Source organism: Erinaceus europaeus, chromosome 7, assembly GCF_950295315.1.
Source record: "Erinaceus europaeus chromosome 7, mEriEur2.1, whole genome shotgun sequence".
In the NCBI taxonomy this organism is placed as follows: domain Eukaryota; kingdom Metazoa; phylum Chordata; class Mammalia; order Eulipotyphla; family Erinaceidae; genus Erinaceus; species Erinaceus europaeus.
In genome coordinates, this window is record NC_080168.1 from 50,151,458 (window position 1) to 50,175,365 (window position 23,908).

General features: G+C 43.8%; 1 protein-coding gene across 2 annotated transcripts in view; it reads left to right on the forward strand.

Moving 5' to 3' along the window:
- The first annotated feature begins 17,901 nt into the window (after positions 1-17,901).
- The window catches only part of DDX47 (DEAD-box helicase 47), a 30,007-nt gene continuing 24,000 nt past the window's right edge, over positions 17,902-23,908 (forward strand). The window contains exons 1-2 of one of the 2 annotated variants that reach the window (XM_007515773.3): positions 17,902-18,013; positions 19,280-19,373. In XM_007515773.3, the coding sequence (XP_007515835.1) occupies positions 17,927-18,013; positions 19,280-19,373 (181 nt within the window). In that variant the 5' untranslated portion in view covers positions 17,902-17,926. The remainder of the gene's footprint in view (positions 18,014-19,279; positions 19,374-23,908) is intronic. The other variant, XM_060194407.1, reaches the window with a different exon arrangement.

Consider the following 23,908-nt stretch of genomic DNA (forward strand, 5'->3'; position numbering starts at 1 on the left):
GTGCCTACACAATAAATCTACTGCTCCTGGTAATTTTTTTCTTATAGGATAGAGAGAAATTGAGAGGAAAGGGGGGAAATAGGGAGAGAGAAAGAGAAACACCTGCAGTGCTGCTTCATCCCTCATGAAGTTTTTCCCCCATAGGTAGGAACCGGGGGCTTGAACCTGGGTTTTTGCACATGGAAATGTGTGTGCTCTACTAGGTGTGCCACTGCCTGACCCTGAAAAGTATTGTCTGAAGATGAAGAGAAATAATAGCACAGTGTAAGTGGTGGGAATAGTCCAGCTGATGGTCTAGGAGAGAAATTCTCCTTTAGAGGAGTATATGCCAGAAAGTAATGGGGCAGATGGAGATTTAGCCCAGGTGCACAAGTGGTGGGAGTGACCACCCTGCAAAAAACACATAAACCACATCTCCAGGACTCGAGGGAAGGTGGGGCAGGCAGGTGATTAGATGGGGGGAAGGAGGTAGGGACTCCCTGGAAGTTCTCTTCATTTAAATTATTTATTTATTTATTTATTGGATAGAGACAGAAATCAAGAGGAAAGGGGGAGATCAAGAGGGAGAAAATGGGGCCGGGCGGTAGTGCAATGGGATGGGCAGTGGGTTAAGCACACATGGTGCGAAGCTCAAGGACCAGCTCAGGGAATCTGGTTTGAACCCCCATTTCTCTACCTGCGGGGGCGGGAGGTTGTTTCGCAAGCGGTGAAGCAGATCTGCCAGGTGGCTATCTTTCTCTCCCATCCTCTCTCAATTTCTTGCTGTCCTATCCAACAGCGATAATAATAATCACAACAACCACAATGATAAACAACAAGGGCAACAAAAGGGAAGAAATGGTTTCCAGGAGCAGTGGATTCGTAGTGCAGGCACCAAGCCCCAGTAATAAAGCCCCTGGAGGGAAAAAAAAAAGGAGGGGGAGCCAGGTGGTGACCAGAGGGTTAAGCGCACTTGGCACAAAGCACACAGACCAGTATCAGGATCCTGGTTTGAGTCCTGGGCTCCCCACCTGCAGGGGGTTTGCTTCACAAGTGGTGATGCAGGTCTGCAGGTGTCTATCTTTCTCTCCCCCCTCTGTCTTCCCCTCCTTGCTCCATTTCTCTCTGTCCTATCCAACAACAATGACAGCAATAACAACACAACAACAATAAACAACAAGGGCAACAAAAAGGGGGGTGAGGAAGCAAAGAGACCCTTGTGGCACTGCTTCACTGTTTTCTGGTGACGCTTTCCCTGCCAGAAGGGACCAGAACCCAGGTCCTTGAGCACTGTAATATATGTGCTTCAGCTCCACCAGTGGTTCCTGTTCTCTTCATTTTTATGAGGGGAAAAAAGGCAGCAGGGTCCTGAACTAGGGAGGCCACATGTTCCATCAGAGAGGCATGGCTTCCTTGTACCAGCAACTATGCAAGTTTGGACTCCTAGATGCCTAGGGCAGATACTCCTGTAGCTGGAGGAGCAGGAAGCAGATCTAGTATACATAGCTTTACCCAGAAGCTCAGGAAGTGTCTAAGAGAGAGAGAGAAGCAAGGCCTGGGGACTCAGGGCTGGAAGGAGATCTAGAGCTTATGGTGTGAGCTCACCTCCTCCTTCTATACTGCAATGTCATTGCCTCCAAGCCAAGACACCCCACCTGTAAGCGCACAGACTTCAGCCTGTGTCCCCGAAACTGGGCATCTGTACTGACATCATGGTCTACACTGCTGTCTCCTGACAGGAGCTCTGGTATGGCATGCCTTATTCTCTCTCTCTATCTCTCTCTCTCTCTCTCTCTCCCCATTTTATTTACTGATGAGAAAGGAGGAGAGAGAGAAAGAACCAGGAATCACTTTGTTTCACTTAAGTTCCACCTATAAATTAAATCATTCCTCATTCATCCTTCTCTTTCTGTCTTATCTCACTTAACATGACTCCTTCAAGATCCATCCATGCAAGATGAGGTGAAGAAGGTGAATTCATCACTGTTAATAGCTGAGTAGTATTCCATTTTGTATATATACACACCACAAATTCATTTTATTTATTTATTTATTTATTGGGTAGAGACAGGGAGAAATTGAGAGGGAAGGGAGAGGTAGAGATAGACAGAGAGTCACCTGCAGCACTGCTTCACCACTCACAAAACTTTCCCCTTGCATTTGAGGGCCAGAGACTTGAACCTGGGTCCTTTGGATTGCAACATGTGTGGGTATTGCTGTGCTGTCGGAGATTGAACTCAGGACCTCATGCTTGAGCATCTAAGGTTTTATCCACTGTACCACCTCCAAAACCACTTTAGACTTTCAATTTTTTTTTCTCTTTTTCCTACCAGAGCACTGCTCTGCTGTGGCTTTCAGTGTTGTGGGGGATTGAACCTGGGACTTCGGAGCCTCAGGCATGAGAGTCTCTTTGCATAATCATGATGCATCTCTCTCTCTCTTTCAGGGTTATCACTGGGGCTCAGTGCTGGCACTATGCTCCTGGTGGCCATTTTTCCCTCATTTTGTTGGATAAGACAGAAACTGAGACAGGAGGAGGGATAAAGAGGTGAGGGAGAGACAAGAGGAGAGGAAATAAGAAAGAAGAGGAGAGGAGAGGAGAGGAGAGGAGAGGAGAGGAGAGGAGAGGAGAGGAGAGGAGAGGAGAGGAGAGGAGGGAAAGGAAGGGAAGAGAAGAGAAGAGAGGTACCTACATACTTGTTTCACCTCTTATGAAGTGATGTCCCTGCAGATGGAGAGCCAGGGACTTGAACCAGGATCCTTGCTTGGGTCCTTGCACTTTGTACTATGTGTGCTTAACCCAGTGCACTACCACTTGGCCCCCTCTTTCTTCCTCTCTATCCTACCACTCTCTTGACTTCCCTCAGTCTTATCAAATAAAAGACAAATGGGAAACCCCACACCTATGGACATATAATTTTTGACAAGGGGGCTCAAAATATTAAATGGAGAAAGGAGAGTCTTTTCAACAAATGGTTGGGAAAAGTGGGTTAAAACATGCAGAAGAATGAAACTACTATAACATCTCACTACACACAAAGGTAAATTCCAAATGTATCAATGACTTGGATTTTAAATGAGAAACCATCAAATATTTAGAGATAAACATTGATGGAACATTTTTTCGATCTAAGTTATAAAGTCATCTTCAGTGACTCAAATCCAGTTGCAAAGATAACAGAAACAAAAATAAACTGAGACTAAATCAAATTGAAAAGCTTCTGCACACCAAAAATAACTACCACCCAGACAAACTCCTTACAGAACAGATCTTTTTATGCCACACATCAGACAAATGGTTAATTACCAAAATATATAAAGATTCACCAAACCTACCAAATATTTATATACCCCCATCCAAAAGTAGGGAGAGGATATGGACAGAATTTTCACCAAAGAAGAGATCCATAGGGCAAATGGACATATTGAAAATGCTCAGTCACTGATTATCAAAGGAAAGTAAATCAAGACAATAATGAGATACCACTTCACTCCTGTGAGAATGCCGTACATCAGAAAGGATGGTAACAATAAATACTGGAGAGATTTCAAGGTAAAATAACCCTTCTACACTGCTGGTGTGAATGTAAATTGATCCAATCCCTGTGGAGAGCATTCTGGAGAACTCTCAGAAGGCTAAAATAACCCTTCTACACTGCTGGTGTGAATGTAAATTGATCCAATCCCTGTGGAGAGCATTCTGGAGAACTCTCAGAAGGCTAGAAGCAGAGTACAGCGTGGTAAGTGCATGTGGTGCAAAGCGCAAGGACCAGCATAAGGATCCTGGTTCGAGCCTCCAGCTCCCCACCTGCAGGGGAGTGGCTTGACAGGCGGTGAAGCAGGTCTGCAGGTGTCTTTCTCTCCCTCTCTCTTTCTTCCCCTCCTCTCTCCATTTCTCTCTGTCCTGTCCAACAACAATGACATCAATAACAACAACAATAATGATAACAACAATAAAACAAGGGAAACAAAAGGGAATAAATAAATAAATAAATATTAAAAAAAAAAAAGAAAGCCAGAAGTGGATCTACTCTATGACCTTGCAGTTCCTCTCCTGGGGATATATCCTAAGGAACCAAGCACACCCATCCAAAAAATATCTTTATATTTATATGTTCATAACAGCACAATTTGCAATAGCCCAAACCTGGAGGCAACCTAGGTGTCCAACAACAGATGAGCGGCAGAGAAAGTTGTGGTAGGGGCCAGGTAGTGGTGCACCTGGTTAAGTGCACATGTTGCAATCCAAAGGACCCAGGTTCAAGTCCCTGGCCCCCCACATGCAGGAGGACAGTTTTGTGAGTGGTGAAGCAGTGCTGCAGGTGGTTCACTGTCTATATCTCTCCCTTCCCTCTCAATTTCTTTCTGTACCTACCCAATAAACAAACAAACAAATAAATAAATAAAGTGAAATGAAATAAAGTTGTGGTGTATATATACACAATGGAATACTAATCAGCTATTAACAATGATGAATTCACCTTCTTCACCTCATCTATCCATGATGAGCTTGAAAGAGAGTCATGTTGAGTGAAATAAGCCAGAAAGAGAAGGATGAATGAGGGATGATTTCACTTACAGGTGGAACTTAAGAAACAGGAACACGGGGAGTCCGGCGGTATCAGCGGGTTAAGCGTACTTGGTGCAAAGCATAAGTACCGGAATAAGGATACCACCTGCAGGGGAGTCGCTTCCAGGCGGTGAAGCAGGTCTGCAGGTGCCTTTCTTCCTCCCTCTCTGTCTTTCCCTCCTCTCTCCATTTTCCTCTCTCCTATCCAACAACTACGGCATCAATAACAACAATAAAACAACAAGGGCAACAAAAGGGAAAATATATAAATATTTTTTAAAAAAAGAAAGAAAAACAGGGGAGTCGGGCGGGTTAAAATAATAATAATAATAATAATAATAATAATAATAATAATAATAATAATAAAGAAAGAAAAACAGGAACACGGGGTTAGGCGGTAGTGCAGTATGTTAAGCGCACATGGCACAAAGCGCAAGGACTGGCTGAAGTAATCCGGTTCGAGCCCCCCGCCCACCCCCCGACCCCTGCTTCCCACCTACAAGGGGGTCCCAGCTTCACAAGCAGCAGGTCTGCAGGTGTCTTTCTCTCCCCCTTTCTGTCTCCCCTCCTCTCTCAATTTCTCTCTACCCTATCCAACAACATCAGTGGCAACAATAAGAAGGGCTGTAACAACACGGGAAACAAAAAAATGGGGGGGGGGGAAAGCCCTCTAGGAGCAGTGGATTTGTAGTGTAGGCACTGAGCCCCAGCGATAACCCTAGAAGCAAAAAAAAGCAACAGAAAGTAGAAACCCAGTAAACTTTGGACTGATTTGGTGTATTACATCAAAGCAAAGGACTCTGGGGAAGGAAGGCAGAGAGAGGAGTCAGGAAAGGGGGGCTTTCAGGTCCTGGTACATGATGATGACAAAAGACCTAAATTGGGGGTGATAGTGTTTTCTTTCTTTCTTTCTTTCTTTCTTTCTTTCTTTCTTTCTTTTTTTCTTTCTTTCCTTTCTTTCTTTCCTTCCTTCTTTGTGGCCCTTGTTGTTTTTTATTGTTGTAGTTATTATTGTTGTTGTTAATGATGTCGTCATTGTTAGGACAGAGAGAAATGGAGAGAGGAGGGGAAGACAGAGAGGGGGAGAGAAAGACACCTGTAGACCTGCTTCACCACCGCCTGTGAAGCGACTCCCCTGTAGGTGGGGAGCCGGGAGCTCAAACCAGAATCTTTACTCAGGTGCTTGCGCTTCGTGGCACGTGCTCTTAACCCGTTGCGCTACCGCCTGACTCCCAGTGATAGTGTTTTATATACACTCATCATAGTGAGATAAGATATTGTACTCTGGGGGGTCTGGGTAGCGCAGCGAGTTAAGCGCACATGGCAAAGCTCAAGGACCGGCATAAGGGTCCTGGTTGGAGCCCCCAGCTCCCCACCTGCAGGGGGGTGGTTTCATAAGTGATGAAGCAGGTCTGCAGGTATCTGTCTTTCTCTGCCCCTGTCTTCCCCTCCTCTCTCGATTTCTCTCTGTCCTATTCAATAACAATGACAACAGTAACAACTAATAATGACAACAACCATAAACAACAAGGGCAACAAAAGGAAAAAGTCGCCTCCAGAAGCAGTGGATTTGTAGTGCAGCCACAGAGCCCCAGCTATAAACTTGGGGACAAAAAAAAAAAAAGACATCCTACTCTTAAAAAAATAGAAATTGTATTCATGTACATGAAAACACAAGTAGAACCTGAACTGGAATTGGCATATTGCACCAAAGTAAAAGACTCTGGGGTGGAAGAATACGGGTCCACGAAGGATGACAGAGGACTTAGTGGGGCCTGCATTGTTATGTAGAAAACTGGGAAATGTTATGCATGTACAAACTATTGTATTTACTGTCGAATATAAAACATTAATTCCTCAATGAAGAAATTTAAAAGAAAAGAATGCCAATGGAAAAAAATAGAAATTGTGCTCATTTGTCAATAACTGTACTGTAAATTTTTCATTCTCTCCAAGAAAAATGACCTTAAAAAAGAAAAAAAGGGGGGGAGTGAAAATAGGGGAAAAACTTAAATAAGATATAAAAATATTTTAAATAGGGAGTCAGGTGGTAGCACAGCAGGTTAAGCGCAGAGCGCAAGGGCTGGTATAAGGATCCTGGTTCTATTCCCCGTCTCCCCATCTGCAGGGGTGTCGCTTCACAGGTGGTAAGGCAGGTCTGCAGGTGCCTATCTTTCTCTCCCCCTCTCTGTCTTCCCCTCCTCTCTGCATTTCTCTCTGTCCTATCTAAGAACAACAATACCAATAACAACAATGACACCAATAACAACAATAATAACTACAATAAAACCAAGGCAACAAAGGAAATAAAAAATTTTAAACATTAGTCTCATGAATCCAGTGAAGTGTAAACTATGATTTCAAGCACTAACCTCTTGTTAAGTAGATAAACAAGTCTTAAATAAATGCCATGCCGAAAATGTTTCTGAACATTTAGTTTTCAAGCTCACGTCACCTAAATTGGCAGACTTCCTTTCCAAACTGCTTGGATGCTTCTGTGTCACGTGTATTATTTCCTGGTGACTATGGTATCATGATATCGGGAACACTTCCATGACTGGCAGTTTGTTTTTCTAGAAATTGTGCATGCGTTTTTCAAAAAAATCCCTTGTGTCAAAGGAATGCAAAACAAACCAATCACCAGGAAATGAGTCAGGCTCCTGTCCTTGCTCAATCAGCCTACAGTATGTGATGACCTTGAAACTCCAGTCTTTGTGGTTTTTCATGCAAGGATACAATGTGATATGTGTGTGTATATGCATTTTTAATTTTTTTATTATCTTTATTTGTTTGTTGGATAGAGACAGCTAGAAATTAATAGGGAAGGGGAAAATAGAGAGGGAAGGACAGAGAAACATCTGCAGCCTTGCTTTACCATTTGTGAAGCTTTCCCCCTGCAGGTGGGCACCAGGGGCTCAAACCTGGGTCCTTGCACATTGTAACATGTGCATTCAGCCAGGTGCACCACCACCCAGCCCCTATATATGCATTTTTAAAAAAGGTATAGACAGAGGGAGAGAGTGAAAGAGAATACAGCACTGAAGCTGCCTTCAATATGGTGGAGGCCAGGCTCAAACCTGGATCTTGCACAAGGCAAAGCAGTGCAGTATCCAAGTGAGCTATTTTGTCAGCCCAGCAATATGCCATTTGAATTTCTTGCTGGCTGCTGCCTGTGGGTCAAACCCATTTCTTCCTTGGATGTTTTTACACCTTGGAGAATCTCTGTCTATCCTCAACTGTCACTTTCAGTCTGACATGGCAGAGTTTTTTTTGGGTACTGGGCATTCAATACATCTTACCCTAAAGGCCCCAGCATGGTGGTGGTGTATTAGGAGTCCTGGCTAAGGTGTATAGAGCCAGCCCCACCCTCTGCCACCATGGGTGAGGGCGGTCTTGTGAAGTCATTGCACCCCAAGTTTTCTTTCAGAGTCAGAAACTCCCTGTGATCTTTGTAATTAGAAAAGAAACTGAGGTATTGCACTAAAGTAAAAGACTTTGGGGCAGGGAGTCGGGCAGTAGTGCAGTGGGTTAAGCGCACGTGGCACAAAGTGCAAGGACTGGCTTAAGGATCCCGGTTCAAGCCCCCAGCTCCCCACCTGCAGGGAAGTTGCTTCACAGGCGGTGAAGCAGGCCTGCAGGTGTCTGTCTTTTTCTCCCCCTCTCTGTCTTCTTCTCCTCTCTCCATTTCTCTCTGTCCTATCCAACAATGATGACATCAACAACAACAACAATAAAACAGCAAGAACAACTAAAGGAAATAAATAAATATTTAAGAAAAAAAAAGACTTTGGGGTGGGTGGTGGGGGAGGGTTCAGGTCCTGGAACATGATGATAGAGGACCTAGTGGGGGTTGTATTGTTATGTGGAAAATTGGGAAATGTTATACATGTACAAACTATTGCATTTACTACCAACTGTAAAACATTAGAACCCCAATTTAAAAAAATTTTAAAAAAGAATGAAAGAAAAGAAACTGAGGAGCATGCTCAAAGGAGACTAAGCTCCAAACCAGTTTCAGATATCGGCTGCACAGCTTTTTGCTGAGAGCCTGTTTTCCGTCAGAGACTGGGAGCTGCAGTGGTGACTAGCTCAGGTGTGAGGAAGTGATTTTGGGACTCTGGTGACAGATGCAGAGAGGGAGGAGAAGCAGAGGGATTCACGACAGCTTTTGGCAGCTCAAGAGCTAGGACACAGATGTAGAATGAGGGCTGGCAAGATAGCTCACTTGGATAGTGTTCTTGCTTTGTTGTGGGCATGACCCAGGTTAGAGACTGGCCCCCACCTCACTGAGGGAAGCTTTGATGCTGTGGTGCTTTTCTTTCTATCTCCCTATCTCCCTGTCTCTGTCTTTCTATATGAAAAAACAATGCAGCATAATTGAACCAGGGAAGCCCTATTTTTCAGTTCAAGCCCCCAGTCTCTACCTGCAGGGGGAGCTTTGTGAGCACTGAAGCAGGTGTCTTTCTCTCCCTAACTGTATCTTCCCCTTCCCTCTCAATTTCTCTGTCTCTATCCGGAATAAATAAATAAAGAGAGAAAGAGAGAGAGAGCACATGTGCAAGCGCGCACCTTGGTTCCTACCCTCAGTACCTCATTCAACAAATGGCAGCTGAGTGTCCAGGCCATGGTGCAATGGAGGCTGCAGGAGGGTGGAGGGGGGAGACTGAAAGGATGAGGGCAAACTTGAGGGAGAAAGCTACATGTCACTTTCAGTAACTTTCACTGGGGGAGGGGCCAATTGAGATAGGCAACTAATTATCCACAGAAGAGACACCCCAGAGGCTGGATAGAACACTTTGGCTTAAGCTCCTTGAAAATTATAAAGTCTTATTTATGTATTTATTTGTTTGTTTGATGATGTACTAATGGGAGAGAAAGAAAAAGAGAACAAACCAGAGCATCACTCTGGCACCAGTGGTGCTGGGGATGGAATTCATGACATTGTGCTTGCAAGTCCTATGCTCTTCTGTTGCACCTCCCGGGTGCCCTTTCCTTTCTTTTCCTTTTCTTTCTTTTTAAATTAAATTAATTTATTTTTAATTAGAGAGAAAGAGAGGAAGAGGCCAGAGGTCAGCTCTGGTTTATGTTGGTGCTAGGACTGGACCTGGGCCTTAAGAGACTTGGGTTTGAAAACTTTTTGCATAACTGTTATGCTGCCTCCCCAGCTTGCTTTTCTTTTATCAATTGCCACCAGATCCATTATTAACAAGACCTTGGGCTTTTCTCTCAGTCCATCTTTGGGTGGGTGGTTGCCCATTCATTGTTTCTGGAGGCTTTGGGATTTGGGGGAGGGGCGTCACCGGAGCAGTCCTGAAGCCTTTGCTGAATGTGACCATCTGTTGTTTGTCTTTTCCCTTGAGGAGAGAAGTTCATTTCCCTGACAGAACAAGCACAAGTTAGCTTAACAGACTCTATCTTGGCTCATCAATCTTGTTAGTATAGAGCAGATTTTGTATTAGATGGTTTTGTCCAGCTGTGGGCTAATAATGCCAGTGTTCTGAAGGTGTTTCAGATAAATTAGGCTTAGCTATGCTATTCAGTAGATTAGATGTATCAAGTGCATTAATATATATTTTTTATTTATAACTTACAATTTTGTCTTTCCACTTGGCTCTTATTAGGGAGTCACCCATCTTAAGTCCAAGAAGAGCTATACTGACAGCTTCTTCGTAAATCATCATCTTACAGGGCTAGGGAGGGAGCATGTGATGGTTATGCGAAATGACTTTCAGGTGTTTGATAGTGGGTTGAGGGTGGGGTGAGGGGCAATAGCCTTGACCTATCTTGCAGCCAGAACAGTGTTCATTAGCCTTGCTCCCATCAGCCCCCCAGCATCTGAGTGTGTACTTGGATTTCCTCTTCAACCTTTTTCGTTGTTCTAGAGGACAGGATGTGACAGGGGTCAGTTACTAGAAGGGCCCCCTCTTCTTTCCGCCTGGGCGGGAGGCACCAACAGCAGTGCACGCTCTCAGCAGCTCATCTGGCCAGGCCATCCTGTGGATGGGACACCACACCTGTCACGCGGTGGGTGGGCGCCAATTGGGAGCCTAGCTGCAAACACCATTGCACCGCCCCTCTTGGTGTCTCTCTGTGCCTCAGGGACCCTGGCACTAGGGGAAAATTTAAAAATAGCAGCTGTCCAGATCCTTCAAGAACAAACAAAAGATTCTTGCTTGGCTCAGATAAAAGTTTTATTTTAGACTAGCAAGTCGAGTGGCCTCTACTGGTTTCCATTTAGAGCAGGCCCAGGGCCCCAGAAATCATGTATGATCTTCCTTCCTTTCTTTCTTTCTTTCTTTCTTTCTTTCTTTCTTTCTTTCTTTCTTTCTTTTGTAATACCTTTTAACATTAAAACTAGGACAACACAGACCCTAGATTAGATACAAATTTATTTATTTTAAATATTTTTAAAATATAGAATAAAAGACAGAGAGAGATGGAGAGGTGTGGGACTATGTGTAAGCTTGATAGAGCTTAAGGAAAACTCCCCCCATCCTTGGATGGAGGTCTGGGAAAGACACCACCTTGTGAGCCTCTCTCACCGAGATGAGCAAAGGGGAAAAACAGTCTCTCAGACTCAGTTCTCTCTTTTCAGACTCTGAAGCCCACAGAGATCTCACTGCCTCTCCCCACTAACTGCAGGCCACATGGCTGCCTGCCTTAAAGTTCATTCAGAGTTCACATAGTCACCCAGAGTTCACACAATCACCTCACTTTTGATCACTAAAGAAAGCATACTCCATCAAACACCTCCATGACATCAGTCAGTGAAACTCCAAACTTTATTTCCTTATAGCTTTGATAACTATCATGCTCTGTTTATCTTCTCTCTATCTCACCCTGCTGGTTTAGCCCCTATGTTTCTCTCAAATACCTTTGGATAATTAAGTTGCTTGCATCATGGAGAATAATTGTCTTGACCTATATGTATCTCATCAATTCCTGTCATAACAGCCCCCTACCATAGGGCAAGCTGACCTTTAAGAAACCTGTAATTTCTGACATATTTGAAAAATGTTCTTTGTTTGGTTCTCTATTTAAACCTATGTCTATCTGACATTAAACGAGAGTGTCCCAATTTTCCCTGGTATCTCTTGCCTCTATCGCGTCATCTCTTGAATGAGCAAGGGAGAACCGGTCGTTTACCTTCCTGGCTGAGAGCTAACCCACGTGAGATCCAGCAGAGAGGGAGAGAGAAACATTGCAGCACCACTCCACTGCTCTTGAAGCTCCCCTACCCTCATATACCCATGTGGTGGCCAGGTTCTTGCATATGGTAACCTGCACACTCTACCAGCTGAACTATCTCATGGAGCCCTAAGTACAATTTTTAAAAAAATTCTATTTATTTATTTTTCATGAAATAGAGCTACAACAAGAAAGATATTGAATGGGGCTAGGTGGTAGCACTCCTGGCTAAGCACATATATCAGCATTCGGAAGGACCCAAGCTAGATCCCCCGCTTCCCACCTGTGGAGGGGGTTGTTTCACGAGTGGTGAAGCAGGTCTACAGATGTCTATCTTTCTATCTCCCCCTCATCACTTAATTTCTCTCTATCCTATCTAATAGAAAAAAAATTAAAGTGGTCTAGGAGGTGGCTCAGTGGGTAAAAGACTGAACTCTCAGGAGTGAGGTCCTGAGTTCAATCCCCGGCAGCACATGCACCAGAGTGATGACTGGTTCTTTCTCTCTCTCCTCCTCTTTCTCATGAATAAATAAATAAAATCTTTAAAAAAAAAAGAAAAAATTAGAAAAACAAACAAAAAATAGCCACGAGGATTCATGTGGAGGTACTGAGTCCCAGCAATGACACTGGAGTCAATAAAAAATAATAAAAGGGAGAGGGAGTCCGGTGGTAGCACAGCGGGTTAAGCGCAGGTGGCACAAAGCCCAACGACCCGTGCAAAGTGCAAGGACCGGCGTAAGGATCCTGGATCGAGCCCCCAACTTCCCACCTGCAGAGGAGTCACTTCACAGGCAGTGAAGCAGGTCTGCAGTTGTCTTTCTCTCCTCTTCTCTGTCTTCCCCTCCTCTCTCCATTTCTCTCTGTCCTATCCAACAATGACATCAAAAACAACAACAATAATAACTACAGCAATAAAACAACAAGGGCAACAAAAAGGGAATAAATAAATAAATAAATAAATGGGAGTGAGAAAGAGAGACACTTTACTGATTGTGAAGCATCCCATCTGCAGGTGGGGAGTGGGGACTTGAACCCAGGTCCTTGAGCATGGTGATGTGTGTGCTTAACTGGGTGTGTGCCATCATCCGACCCCCACTAAGTACAATTTTATATTTATTTATTTTTTATCAGAGCACTGCTCAGCTCTGGCTTATGGTGGTGAAAGGGACTGAACCTGGGACTTTGGAGCCTGAGGCATGAGAGTCTCTTTCTTTTTTTTTTTATTATTTATTTTTTAAAAAATACTTTATTTATTCCCTTTTGTTGCTTTTGTTTTATTGGTGTAGTTATTATTGTTGTTGTTGTCGTTGTTGTTGGATAGTACAGAGAGAAATGGAAAGAGGAGGGGAAGACAGAGAGGGGGAAAGAAAGAGAGACACCTGCAGACCTGCTTCAACCGCCTGTGAAGCGGCTCCCCTGCAGGCAGGGAGCCAGGGGCTCAAACCGGGATCCTTATGCTGGTCCTTGTGCTTTGCACCACCTATGCTTAACCTGCTGCGCTACCGCCCGACTCCCTGAGAGTCTATTTCTATAACCATTATGCTATCTACCTCTGCCCCCTAAGTACAATTAAAAAAAAAAAATATATATATATATATATATATTTTTTTTTTTTTTCTCTTTTTCGTTGCCCTTGTTTTTTTTATTGTTGTTGTAGTTAATATTGTTGTTAGTGATGTCGTCATTGTTGAATAGGTCAAAAAGAAATGGAGAGAGGAGGGGAAACAGAGAGGGGGAAAGACACCGGCAGACCTGCTTCATTGCCTGTGGAGACTCCCCTGCAGGTGGGGACCCAGGGGCTCGAACCAGGATCCTTACTCTGATCTTTGCACTTAATGCCACATGTGCTTAACCTGTTGCTACTGCCCGACCCCCTGAGTACAATTTTTTAAAGATTTTATTTATTTATTCATGAGAAAGATAGAAGAGATAGAAAGAACAAGACATCACTCTGATACATGTGCTGCCTGGGATTGAACTCAGGACCTCATGCTTGCTCTCAATGCTTTATCTGCTGGGCCACTTCCCAGACCACAGTTTCACTTTTCCCCTTCCTTCTTTCCTTCCTCCCTCCCTTCCTTCCTTCCTTCCTTCCTTCCTTCCTTCCTTCCTTCCTTTTCCTCCCTCCATCCCCCTTCTCCTTCCTTCCTTCTTTCCTTCCTTCCTTCCTCCCTTCCTCCCTTCCTCCCTTCCTCCCTTCCTCCCTTCCTTCCTTCCTTCCTTCCTTCCTTCCTTCCTTCCTCCCTTCCTCCCTTCCTCCCTTCCTCCCTTCCTCCCTTCCTCCCTTCCTCCCTTCCTGCCTTCCTGCCTTCCTCCCTTCCTCCCTTCCTGCCTTCCTCCCTTCCTGCCTTCCTGCCTTCCTTCTTTTTGCCTCCAGTGTTATTGCTGGGAGTTGGTACTGGCACTATAAATCCACTGCTTCTGGCAGCCATTTTTTCCATTTTATTGGCTAGGATTGAGAGAAATTAAGAGAGGAGGGGGAAATAGAGAGGGAGAGAGAAAGAGAGACACCTGCAGACTAACTTCACCACTTGTAAAGCAACCCCCCTTCAGGTGGGGAGCTGGGGACTGGGACGGAGATCCTTATGGGGGTTCTTACACTTCATACTACGTGTGCTTAACCCAGTGTGCCACCACCCAACCCCATTTTTTTTTCTAAGTACAATTTTTTAAGTCTTGCCAATTGTTCCCATCCAGATCCCATTTTCAGACCTCTCACCTCTGTTTTCCTCACTCCTCCTCATGTCTCTCGCGTTCTTTCAGTTCCTATGCCACTATCCTGAATCAGAAAATGAGTCTAAGGGAAGCAAAGTAAATTCTGTCCTATCTTCCCTCTCCTCTCACTTTTCTGTATCACTTTATTAAAGAAATGTTGATTTACAGGGTCCATGTTGCCAGCTGGAGACATTTATGCACCTCCCTTGGAGAGATGTCAGTATATCTCACCCTTCACCAAGCCATCACCCTGTTCATCGCACAGTCTTTGAGCCCCACTCTCCCCTTAGTATTCCTCATCTGTTGCAATAGGGTACAGTCCACTGAGGATTCATCCTGTATTGTCCTTCGCTTTGCTTATTAGAGCCCATCTGTGAGTGAGGTCATCTGGTATGCAAAATAAATCCTCTAGCTGCTTCTCTCTTTGTTTCTACAGAAAAATCTATGTGACCTACATATTCTGAGTGTGGCTGTGCAGGAGAAAACTGTGATCTTAAAAATCCAAGTTCTCTTCAATAAAAGTGCTGGTTTGGCTTTGAGAACCTTGCCTTTTAGACTTTTCTGTTGTCTTCTCACTGGGTGACATGTCTCTTAACCCTCTGGGCCTTGAGTTCCTCCTTTGTCAAATAAGGAGCAGACATTCCCCCAGAGGTCTGCAGCGAGACAGTCTGCAGTGAGACCAGAGCTGGGTTGGTTGAGCCCCAGGGATCAGGCAGCTTCCCTTTATCCAGAAGCGTCTTGTCCATTGTGGTGATGGCTTGGGTCGTGTAATTCCAGTCCCAGGCAGATGGAGAGGGTAGTCATGAGAGAGAGCTGAATTGAGAACTGGAGTGTTTGGGATGTGTCGTCAGAAGTACATCCTGGTGACTGCCTGGTGGAGCCAGTTTCTTGTTTTATAGTCTTTTCTGTTTTTTCTCCTTTGCTTCAATTGGGTGTGAAGTGATAATAAAAACCTGAAGACCACAGCCTGCTCTGCAGGACTGTTATTTCAAACATAGAAACAACTTTAGTCTAAAGAAGCAACCATCAGTCTGTCATTATATCTTTTTTAAATATACATATAAATATTTAATTTATGGGCAGGGGAGATAGCATAATGGTTATGCAAACAGACTCTCATGCCTGAGGCTCCAAAGTACCAGGTTGAGATCCAGTCCCTCAGCACCACCATAAACCAGAGCTGAGCAGTGCTCTGGTTAAAAAAAATAAATAAATAATGAGAAAAAAGAGACAGGGAGAGAGAAGCCAGAGCACTGACCAGTTCTGCTTTAAGGTGGTGCCAAGGATTGAATCTGGGACCTTAGAGCCTCAGGCATGGAAGACTTTTTGCATAACCACTATGCTATCTCCTCAGCTCCTTGTCTTTGTATCTGAGCCCAATGCTTTGCTGAGCTGTAATTCAATCATGCAGCAAGGACACAGCCAGTATTTTGTGTCAGGTGCTGTGCTAAGAAAAAAGAAATCTCTTACCGCTATGGTTTCTTCTTTTTTTTTTTAATGTTTTTAAAAATTATCTTTATTTATTGGATAGAGACAGCCAAAAATCAAGAGGGAAGGAGGTGATAGAGAGGAAGAGAGACAGAGAGACACCTGCAACACTGCCTTACCACTCGCAAAGCTTTCCCCCTGCAGGTGGAGACCGCAGTCTTGTACCCGGTCCTTTGTACTGTAACATGTGCACTCAACTAGGTATGCCACTACCCCAGCCCTTGGTTTCTTTTTTCCCATTCTTTCTTTTCTTTTTATATTTTCTTTATTTATTAGTGAGAAAGATAGGAGGAGAGAAAGAACCAGGCATCACTCTGGTACATGTGCTTTTGGGGACTGAACTTGGTACCTCATGCTTGAGAGTCTAATGTTTTATCCACTGCATCATCTCCCAGATCACCATTCTTTCTTTTCTATAACCTGTATTCACACAGAGTTAGAATGATACTTGAAAAGTATAGATTAGGGCAACAAAAGAGTAAATAAATATTTTTAAAAATTCAAAAAAAGAGAAAAGTATAGATTATGCCATGCCCCTGCTTAAAACCCTCAAGTGAATTATTTTGTAGAATACTATGTAAAACCCCATGGTACGGGTCTCTTTGCATAGCCCATCAGTTTCTTCACAACTCTATACTTAAGAGAAGCTAGGAGGAAAATGAGTGTGAGAGGTGGGGAATAACTTTATTAATTTATTTTTAAAAAATAATCTTTATTTATTGGATAGAGACAGTCAGAAATCGAGAGGCAGGGGGAGATATAGGAGAGAGAAAGAGAGATACCTGCAGTACTGCTTCACCACTTGCAAAGCTTTCCCCCTGCAGATGGGGCCCAGGGGCTCGAACCTGGGTTCTTGAGCATTGTAACGTGTGCTCATCCAGGTGCACCACCACCCAGCCCCCTTCATTTACTCTTTTAAATTTTTTGTGATGTTTTTTAAATTTTTAAATATTTATTTATTGGATAGAGACAACCAGAAATTGAGAGAGAAGGTGATAGAAGAGAGACACAGAGCGACACCTGCAGCCCTACTTCACTTTAGAAGTGGTCTCCCTACAGTTGGGAACCAGGGGCTCGAACCTCAGTTCTTGAGCATTGTAACATGTACGCTCAGCTAGGTATGCCACTACCCGGCCCCTTCATTTACTTTTTTTTTTTTTTTTTTTACCTCCAGGGTTATAGCTGGGTCTGGTGCCTGCACTAGGAATCCACAGCTCCTGAAGACCATTTTTTTCCTTTTGTTGCCCTTGTTGTTTATTGTTATTGTTGTTGTCATTGTTGTTGGATAGGACAGAGAGAAATCAGAGAGGAAGGGAAGCCAGAGAAGGGGAAAGTTAAGACACCTATAAACCTACTTCACCACTTGTGAAACGACTCCCCTGCAGGTGGGGAGTGGAGGCTCGAACCGGGATCCTTGCGCTGGTCCTTGCGCTTTGTGCCTTGTGCGCTTAACCTGCTGCGCTACCGCCCGGCCCCCTCATTTAGTTTTTCATTAGTGATTTACAAGATTATTATAGGTAGGAGTATAGTTTCATGTCACTCCCACCATCAAAATTCTGTATCCCCACCCATGGATTATATATATATATATATATATATATATATATATATATATATATGTATATATTTTTTTTACCAGAGCACTGCTCAGTTTTGGTTTATAGTGGGGCAGGGGATTGAACCTGGGCCTTTGGAGCCTCAGGTATGGGAGTCTGTTTGCACAACCATTATGCAAATATTACCCTGCCCAATGGGTAATATTTTTACAAAATGACCTAAAGGATAGATCGAAGGTCCGGGCCGCCAGCCCGCTTCTCACTTGCCTTAAAGTCTCAAGTTTACTTGCATTTCCAGATTTTCCCATTTCCTAGTGCAATCTCCAGCATGCCCGAAGAGGGCGTCGCAGATCGCTTTCCAGGGATAGATAAAACTACATTTCCCAGTACTCTGTGCGCTGATGACGCACTTCCGGGACCGGCGGACAACATGGCGGCGCCTGAGGAGCATGACCCTGGGTCTGAAGAAAGCCAGCCAGCGCTCGAGGAGGTGGAAACGAAAACATTTAAAGACCTGGTGAGGTGGACGACGCTGGCTGCTTTTTGAACCTCTTGCCACCAGCTGAGGCCGCTTTAGGATTCTCCCGGTGTCCCCTCTGGAGCTCGGTTCCGGCGGCTCCCTCAGCCTCTGAGTTGGTGGGGTGGCGGGCCCGTGAAAATTCTCATCTACACTTATTATTTAAAATATTTTATTTATTTATTTATTTATTTATTTATTTATTTATTTATTTATTTATGAGAAAGATAGGAGGATAAAGAACCAGACATCACTGGCACATGTGCTGCCGGGGATCGAACTCAGGACCTCATGCTTGAGAGTCCAAAGCTTTATCACTGCACCACCTCCCAGACCACTACTTATTATTTTTTAATAGCATCTTGTCGTGGTGTCACTGGTGTCGGTCCTGGAGGTTGTACAAGCGGCCAGTCAACTTTTAAAAAATATTTTGGGTGGCCAGAGAGGTGGCACTTTGGCTAGAGCAGAAGAATGCAAGTGTGAGGTCTGGAGCTCAGCCCCGCCTCCATGTGCCCGGGTGTTGCTCTGTGTTCTCGCTCTCGCGCCCTCTCTGTCTCTCATATATAAGCACATCTTATATATTTATATATATCGGATTTTGGTGTGATATGAACCACGTTTGAATTCCGACCCAGTCTGGACATAGGTTGTCACCTCTCTCAGTTCACTGCTCATTTCTCGGTTATGATATGATGATGCCAGAAACTGATGCTGGGACCTTGGCGTCTCCTGCATAACCACTGTGCTGTGCGTGTGTCTGTGTGTATGTATATTGGATGGAGACAGAGTTGAGAGGCAGAGAGAGAGAGAGACAGCAACACTGCTTCACCACTTACAAAGCTTCCTCCCTGCATGTGGGGACTGAGGTCTTGAACCTGTGTCCGTATGCACTGTACTGTATATGCTCAACCAGGTGCACACCACCCAGCCCCTTTCGCAGACCCTTTTCTCACTTTCTTTTTGGTCTCCTTTTTCACAACTATACATTGGGGATAATGAGTACCTAGAATGGGGAGAAGTGAAATAAGGCATGTGAGGACCTTAGCAGTGACCCTGGTGAGTAGTAATGGTTAAATGGAGCTGCTGGCCACAGAGCTCATAGAACAAACTGAGGAGGCTCACGAGAAACACCCTTTTGAGTTCAGGTCCAAAGGAGGCACATGTCCCCAACAGAGTGGCTCTGACAGTTCTTCAGTTAGAGGGAGGCTAGCATATGCTGTTCTTTACTAAAGTGCTTTTTTGCTTGTTTGTTCCCTGAATTCTAAGGGTGTGACAGATGTGCTTTGTGAAGCTTGTGACCAGTTGGGATGGACAAAACCCACCAAGATCCAGATCGAAGCTATTCCATTGGCATTACAAGGTAAGTTGAAACTAAATCTGTAGGCTGATACAGATTCAATATGAAGTTTTACTCAAAATCTTCTCCTCCTTTTGCCATCAGGGTTATCAGTTGGTCTCTGAAACTGCATGATTCCACTGCTCCCTGTGGACTGATTGATTTATATATATTTTTAGCTAGAGGATGAGAGGTGGGGATGGGGTAAGAAGGAGCGCTACAACACTGCTCCATTGCTTGTAAAGCTTCCCCCTCCCTGCCTGGTACTTCTTATAAGGAGACCAGAGACTTTAACTTAGATGAAATATATATTTTATTATTATTTTTTAAAATTTATTTATAAAATAGAAATATTGGCAAGACCATAGGATAAGAGGGGTACAGTTCTACATCCCACCACCAGAACTCCATATCCCATCCTGTCCCATGATAAAGAATAGCTTTCCTATTCTTTATCCCTCTGGGGGCCCAGGGTCATTATGGGGTGCAGAAGGTGGGAGGTCTGGCTTCTGTAATTGCTTCCTGGCTAAACATAGGCATTGACAGGTTGATCCATACCCCCAGCCTGTCCCTGTCTTTCCCTAGTGGGCCAGAGATCTCAGGAGGCAGGGCTCTAGGATACATTGGTGAGGTCATCTGCCCAGGGAAATCAGATTGGCATCATGGTAGCATCTGGAACTTGGCGGCTGAAAAAGTTAAAATAGAAAGCAGAACAAATTGTTGACTAATCGTGAACCTAAAGGCAAGAATATTGCAGTTGAAGATTTGGGGTCTCCGTTTTGGAAAAAGCTGGTAGGTCTATTTTAGGTATATTTCAAGGAGCCCATGACTTTACTAGTTTTTGCCTGTGCCTGACACCTAGTATGCAAATAGACCCAAGTTATTGTCTTGGGAGATATATTTTATTTTTAGTGATTTGATTGTACTTTACAGGATTATAAGATTGCAGAGGTATAATTCAACCTGCCACCAAGAGTTCTATGCACTTGTGTCTCCTTCTCCTCCATGATATAATAAGCACCATAGATCTCATAAAGTCTTACAGACAGTTTAGCTGCTTTTAAAAATATATATATTGGGAGTCGGGCCGTAGCACATCAGGTTAAGCGCATGTGACGCAAAGTGCAAGGACTGGTGTAAGGATCCATGGTCGAGCCCCCCGGTTCCCCACCTGTAGGGGAGTCACTTCACAAGTGGTGAAGCAGGTCTACAGGTGTCTAGCTTTCTCTCCCCCTCTGTCTTCCCCTCCTCTCTCCATTTCTCTCTGTCCTATCTAACAACGACAACATCAGAAACAACCACAATAATAACTACAACAACAGTAAAAAACAAGGGCAACAGAAGGGAAAATAAATAAATATAATTTTTTTAAAAAAAGTTTAAAATATATATGTTAATTTTGGGTGTGTGTACATGTATTTTTGTATGTATTGCTAGGGGTATAACTCAGTCCTTCATACATGTGAAGTGCATACTCTACAACTGAACTACATCTCTAGCCTCTGAGCTTTTGTTAAGGGCAGAGACATGGAGTTGAATCTACCTAAAAATTATGAATCAGTAAGATTTTCATAAGGGTGCTCAGAGGAGTTGAAAACTCTTGCTGGGAGACATTGGATTTGGAGAGGAATAGTTCAAGTGTTAGTTGATGGTTAATGGGAACAGAATTAGTAAGATGAACTTTAATAGAAGTAGAGGTAAAGTTCTGTTCAAAGACTCCCAGACACTAACTTTACATTATGAGGGTGGATGGTAAATGACTCAGGACTATTAATTAATTAGAGTGTAATCTTGGCTACATTATTATAAGAGAAGGGTGAAAATTTGGGGGGTCCCTTATTCATTTGAGAATCAAATAAAAATAAAATGTGGCCTGGGCGGTGGTATAGTGGGTTGGGTAAAGGAGTTCTATACACGAGGCCTTGAGTTTGATCCTTGGCATCACATATAGCAGAGTGATGCTATAGTTCTTTCTTTCAGTAATAAATAAAACTTGTCTTAAAAAGGACACTTGAGCTAGCTCTAGAGAGAGAATAGAGCTTTGTACTGGTTAGAATACTAGGCTTGGTGTTTTTTTTTTTTTCCTCCAGGATTATTGGGAGTACTCAGTGCTGGCACTATGAATCCACAGCTCCTGGGAGCCATTTATTCCATTTTATTGGGTAGGACAGAGAGAAACACAGAGAAGGGGAAGTTAGAGAAAGGGAAAGAAAGATAGACACTTGTAGGCCTGCTTCGCCACTCATGAAGCGTCCCCTTGTAGGTGGGGAGCAGGGGCTCGAACCCAGGTCCTTGTTTGGGTCCTTGGCTTAGTACTATATGTGTTTAACCTAGTGCGCCACCGCCCGGCCCCACTAGGCTTGGCTTTACAGTGCATAGTTTTTAGGTACCAGTTGAGGGGCAAGAATTGTGACATAGTGCCAAGATTAGTCAGAGATAGTAAAAAGAACTATTTGAAGAATAGAGGGTGGAATATGATAATTGGTTGTAGTGAAAGAGAAATTAAGGCATACTTCTTGAAGTTCTGTATGTTTCTCCCATAGTTGCTGAATATTTGATGTAAGTGTAAGGCATTGAGAGTTAAGAGTCTACCCTCCAGAAGATTATAGTTTAGTAAGGAGATGACTACATTTATAGTAGAATGAATGGGGCCATGAAAAGTTCCATTCAAAGCACTTTGAGGGAGTAGAATAGATTACTTCTAATGGAATACGGATAGTGTAGTTTTTCTTTGCTGGGGAAGTCAGAAATATATTATTAATATATACTAATAAAATAAGTGAACTTGGAACCTGAAGAGGATTTAAACATTTCAAATGTGAGGAGAGGGGAGGGCTTCCTAAGTGTGGAGAACAACATGAAAAAAGCCAAAGAAGTTGGAGGAAAACTGATTATGTGGAAACCTGTGAGTTCTTAACAGGGTGGTGAGAAAGATTAGCAAGGTGACTGGATAGGGGCCAGAATAGGCTGGACTGAGTGTTGGGTAAAAGAATTTGGTCTTTGTTCTGTAGACGGTGGAGTGCCTTGGAGATTAATTTTTAGCTGAAGAATAAAACCCTTAAGAGTTTTTGTAAGGAACTGATTTCATGTCTCGGTTGTCTTGGAAGATTAATGTCATAGCTGTGTAGAATAGTTTAAAGTTGAGCTGAGTGGTGCCATATCCAGTAGAGCAAATGAGTGAAGACCTGGGTTCATGCCTCTGTTCCCTACCTGCATGGGAGGAAGCTTTTGAGAGACAAAAATGGGGAGAAAGAGATAGAGAAGGAAATATAACCTACAGCACTGCTTCACTGTTCGTGAAGGCCCTCCATCCACCACTACCACAGATGGGGACAGAGGACTTTTTTTTTTTTTTTAATCTATTTATTTATTTTTAAATAGGACAGAAAGAAATGGAGAGAGGAGGGGAATACAGAGGGGGAGAGAAAGACACCTGCAGACCTGTTTCACCGCCTGTGAAGCTACTCCCCTGCAGGTGGGGAGCCAGCGGCTCGAACCAGGATCCTTATGCCCATCCTTGTGCTTCGTGCCACTTGTGCTTAACTTGCTGTACTACCACCTGACTCCTGGGGACAGAGGACTTAAACCCAGGTCCTTGTCAATGTTCTTGATGGAAGTGAGTAGTGATGGTGGAGAGAGGGATCTGTTAGAGGTCTAGGCCCATCATACTATATGGGAATCCCAGGATTCTCTGAGAGGGCCCTGGATGATTTGGCCTAGTAGTGACCCAAAAAGCCATTATTAAAGTATGCTGGTCTCTTGCTCGCCTGCTCCCCTTTTACCTCCTATGTAGGTGCTCCCATGTCGTGATTGGGGGCAGCAGTTTGGGTCTTCGTGTGTAAAGTGTGTGTTCTACCAGGCAAATTGTCCTCTAGTCCCCAAAAACAGAATCTCTAAGAGTTGGGAAATTAAAAAGTTTTGACAATCCTTGGTTTTTTTTTTTTTTTAATTATCTTTATTTATTTATTGGGTAGAAACAGCCAAAAATCAAGAGGGAAGGGGGAGATAGAGAGGAAGAGAAGCAGAGAGACACCTGCAGCTCTGTTTCACCAGTCGCAAAGCTTTCCCCCTGCAGGTGGGGACCGGGGACTCGAACCTGGATCCTTGCACTTTGTAACATGTACGTTCAACCAGGTGCGCCACCACCCGGCCCTGACAATCCTTGGTTTAACAGGCATAGATAGATGGGTGTGGTTGCAGTCCATTGTAATTTACATTTATGTATGTGTTTTTTATGGAAAGCATTGATGAATGAAGTAGAAAGCTGAAGATTCAGGTGGTGCAAAGCACAAGGATCAGTGTAAGGATCCCAGTTTGAGCCCCCGGCTCCCCACCTGCAGGGGAGTCACTTCACAAGCGGTGAAGCAGGTCTATAGGTGTCTATCTTTCTCTTGCCCTCTCTGTATTCCCGTCTTCTCTCCATTTCTCTCTGTCCTATCCAACAATGACAACATCAATAACAATAATAACTATAATAATAAAAAACAACAAGAGCAACAAAAAGGGATAAATATTTTTAAAAAATAAAGCTGAAGGTTAGAATTTACTGAAATAAATTG